Source organism: Phaethon lepturus, unplaced genomic scaffold, assembly GCF_000687285.1.
Source record: "Phaethon lepturus isolate BGI_N335 unplaced genomic scaffold, ASM68728v1 scaffold15320, whole genome shotgun sequence".
NCBI lineage: Eukaryota > Metazoa > Chordata > Aves > Phaethontiformes > Phaethontidae > Phaethon > Phaethon lepturus.
In genome coordinates, this window is record NW_010512749.1 from 111,143 (window position 1) to 115,292 (window position 4,150).

The window sequence follows — 4,150 nt, forward strand, 5'->3', positions numbered from 1 at the left end:
TGAAGGATTTGGGTGTTCCTTTTTTTTTGACATCCTTATAGAAAAGAACAGCTGAGGGAGACTCAGATGCACGGAGCTTCCCCACATGCGATTTTAGTTGAGGTGAGCTACTTAGGCTCCTCCTGTCCAGCTCCATCAGCCTTGGAGGCCCATGATAGCTAGACTCTGATGAGGACCTTGAAGAGGAAACATTAACATCTACGTGGACTTTACTTTCAGTTTTCTTCTTGAATTTCAGAGTGAGAAACCTCTTAAAGGAAGATTTCTTTTTCTTGGAATACTTATCAGGTGAGTCATTCTCTATCAAAAGTGAAGGGGAACTTTTAGTGATTGGCTTTTTGGTGATGTAGGCAAGTTCAAAAGGAGGTGGTATATCAACAACTGAGGATGGAGTAGATATCCCACATGATGAAAGATGATTTCTCTGGGAGAAACTACCTGAGGAACCATTGACACAAGGCAAAGACAAGTTGTCTTCTGTCCTTTTTATTCTACTATCATCCAGTATACATCCATCACTTTCTCTGTAAACAGAGACAGGTATCTCTCTCCCTTCAACAGAATAAGATCGTGGATATAAAATGAAACGTCTTGACTTGGTTGGTAATGCCCTGTTGGCTTCCGTTGATTTTCCTTCCACTGAAAATAAATTACTGCTTAAATCTTCTGTCCCAGAACCATTGCGGGAAGATGGTAAATCAGTTTCAGGTCCAGTTTCTTCTGGAACTGTTTCTGGGACATAGCCTGGCATTTTCCCAGAAAGTGACCGTGTTCTAGTGACAATACTTTTACGATCAATGGGCAGCAAGCTGTTTTCACCATCCATGCCTAATTCATCCCTTTTACTGTGATTAGCTCCTAAATCAGTGTGCCCATCATAAGCAGTTTCATTTTCTGCGGGAAGTACATAAGGGTCATCTAGAGAATCACTGCTAGTTTCTCTTTCCTCTTCAGGCACAATGACCACTTCAGGGACTGCTAGATTTTCATGCAAGACATGTTTGGTCCCACATTCTACATTCATTTTGCCATTACAGACTTCTAATTCTTCCTCAGGTGGGACCTGTTGAGGTGGACTTGGGACACTTTTGCTGAGGCTGTTTGCTTCCACCTCATTATCTTCAAGTTGCAGCTCATCTGACTTAGAGGTCTCCACAATACTTTCACTATGCTCTTCAACAGTCACATCTTCCAGCTCTGGCTCCATCCCTGGACTGCTAGGTAGACTATCGGAGATCACACCATCTTCATCCAGAGCTGTCCCTTCTGTTTCAAGATTCTCATCTGAATGTTCCGTGAGTATTTCCTCACCATATTCATTCTCACAAGGAGCAATTTGGCAGCCACCATTCATATTCTCTGCATTCACAGTTTCTTCTTCCCCTTTCCCAGAGTCTTTACTTGCTTCACAGGCTACCTCTGATGTCTTCTCCTCACCTGTCCTGTCAGTGATCTGGCAGTCATCACTGGCATTTCCTATGTTTGTATTATTGTACTCATCCGAGTTTGTTTCCTCCTCTTCAGTTGCTGCTTGATGGATGGGCTCTTCTAAACCATTTTCAGCATTGGGTTGATCTTCACACGGTTCTAAGCCTGGAGTTGTTTCTTCACTGACCTCATTGGGCAGCCTGTCAGGGCTTGCACAGTCATCATTTTCTAATTCTCCTTCCACATTCAAATCAAGCTCTGCGTGCACAGTATGGTTGTCATCATGTGCTAGACACCCATCTCCCTTTTCTGAAATCTCAGGCAGCTCCTCCTCCTCCTGCCCTGCCTTCTCACAGTCTGGGATTGATTCATCTGCAGGTTGTGGCATTACAATGGTATCCTTACAGATATCACCCATTAGTTCCTGATCTCTATTCAAAACTTCGTCACTGTCAGTCTTGCGATCACTATGGTCCTTAACCAGTTCCATGGTGTTAAAAGCTTCCTCCTCGTTTTTGGTTTCACTCCAATCACCTACAACATCCTCATCTTCATCTACATTCTTGGAAGCATCATTATCCCCATCAGGGACATCTGAGGACTCCTCACAAAGTACTTTGGACTGGTCACAGTCTCTGGTTGACTCTTCAGAGTCTGGTTCCATTGGTTCAGCAATATCTGAAGAATTACGGTGCTCATCTTCAGTGGCTTCTTGATTAGTGGTATCCTCATCATTAGCAATGTTATGCTCTTCCTTCTCTACCTCTTCTGGCGTTTCTGAGACTTCATTCTCCACAGAGGAGTCAAGGTTCGGATCATGCTCATGTTCCAAGTCATTACAGTCTTTGCTGGTCAGCTGAGTTTCAGGAACTACAATGTATTCATTATCTGCCTCAGATTCTGAGCAATCAGCATTGCATTGGTTTCCTTCGCACAGCTCTCCCTCAAGACATACCAGTTTCCCATTTGAGCATTTATTTAAGTTATTGTTGGTATAAACACTGGATTTGCCCTCAGTGTCAGCTGAGAATTTTGGCTTGGGAGCAATAGGTGGTTTGGGACCCCTAGACATAGAGTTCGGGTTATGAAGAATATCAGCTCTTGGCAGCGAAGGAGAAAATTTGGAGACAGCTACTGGAGAAAGATGACTGATAATCTTTGGTTTTGGTGCTAGTGGTGGCTTTGTGATTTCTGGAGAGAAGAGAGAAAAGCCATGTTAGTCATCTTGGTTTCTTATTAAAGCCAGCAGAATATATCCTACAGTAGACTTTATCTTCCACCAGTGACTTCTAATGCAGAAGGAGTCCAGCTAATAAAAGGCTCAGCTCTGAAAAAAGAAGTAAAAGAGCAAAGCATATGCACTGTGCTTCCATGTGGCACTGTAGCTATTCCAGGGAACACTGTTTAAGGTTAAAACTGAACTGAACTAGATGCAGCCCTAGCACATTTGAGGAGAGAAAGATGTATAGGCTGCAGAGCCAAGAGTGTATCATACACAGATACCCACAGATGGGTAACACCTCCCGTACTCAGAAGTACTAATGACATTAGAGACCTTTTGATTTTGCCCCAGAAATGTTTGCCCTAAGATTAAGTATGAACACTTTGATTCAATAACGCTGAAGTGTTTCACTGCAATGAAATAAATGTCTTTCAACCACAGTAGCTGTTCTTATAACATGGTACAAACACTTTGTAGCAATGATTTTAATTCCAGTATGTACTTTGCAGAATTTCAGTGTTGAACAAAATTAATTCTACCAACAACTCAACCCAACCAAACTGAAGTGAACACTTAGTGCCCAGACACACAGTCTTCCTGTATGCCATTACCATAAAGAATTACATTTTGTTTATCAAACAACATAATCATGAGGGGTAAGATGGTTTGCTAAAAGCTTGACTAGTACTTTACATTGATTATGCAGCTGAGCTATAATGCACTGAATTAAATACTTCAACCCAAAACATGAAAAGAACTACTGGTTTAAATTGAAGTTCAGTTTTCAGTGTACAGCTTCTTCAGTCCTTTCTTTAGTCAAAAGATCCTTCATGCCAGGACCCATTGCAGGTACAATCTTCTCTGAACATCAAAATGTACTTTAAAAAAGTGAATTATCTTGCAAAATAAGACCAGCCAGGGTCTCTAAACTATTTCTAGTGGAAGTGCTGACACACATGTAGGGGAATTCAAGCAGACTTGACAATAAACTAGATTGAAGCTATATGAATTAAGTCATATATGGCCATTTTACTTACAGTACAGTTTACATGCCACAGCCATTTCCAGCTGTCTTGGTCCTGAAATTAATATTCTTTAAATAACTAAATGAAATGCTGAAAGACTGCATAAATAGGCAACAATAGGCAACGATCCTCTCGCATGAGATTTTAGATGAGATGAAATGTGTAGTGTGAAGAAGCCAGTGCACCAAATAGTTACAGATGGTAGTAAGTAAAGAGAAGGGTTTTGCTCTTACTAATGTTTTCTAGCCATCAATAGATAATTACATGGTTAATCAATCAGAAATCTCTTAGGAGCTGTCCATTGTAAGAAAAAGCACAGGACAAACTCTTTCACCAGGAGAGAGACAGGAACAATTCTTTGTGCAAAATCTTCATGCCCTACCCACAGGATATAAAGGAACAGCATCTCAAGAGACATCATTTGGGACATGGTTCTTCTTATACAAAATACTATCCTAAATCATGGTATAAGTTT

The 4,150-nt window shown here is 41.1% G+C and overlaps 1 protein-coding gene across 1 annotated transcript in view; it reads right to left on the reverse strand.

The window, feature by feature from the left end:
• FGD5 (FYVE, RhoGEF and PH domain containing 5) overlaps positions 1 to 2,614 on the reverse strand; it is a 102,621-nt gene extending 100,007 nt beyond the window's left edge. The window contains exon 1 of the mRNA XM_010288060.1: positions 5 to 2,614. Coding sequence (XP_010286362.1) covers positions 5 to 2,500 — 2,496 coding nt within the window. The 5' untranslated portion in view covers positions 2,501 to 2,614. The remainder of the gene's footprint in view (positions 1 to 4) is intronic.
• Between the last annotated feature and the right edge of the window lie 1,536 nt (positions 2,615 to 4,150).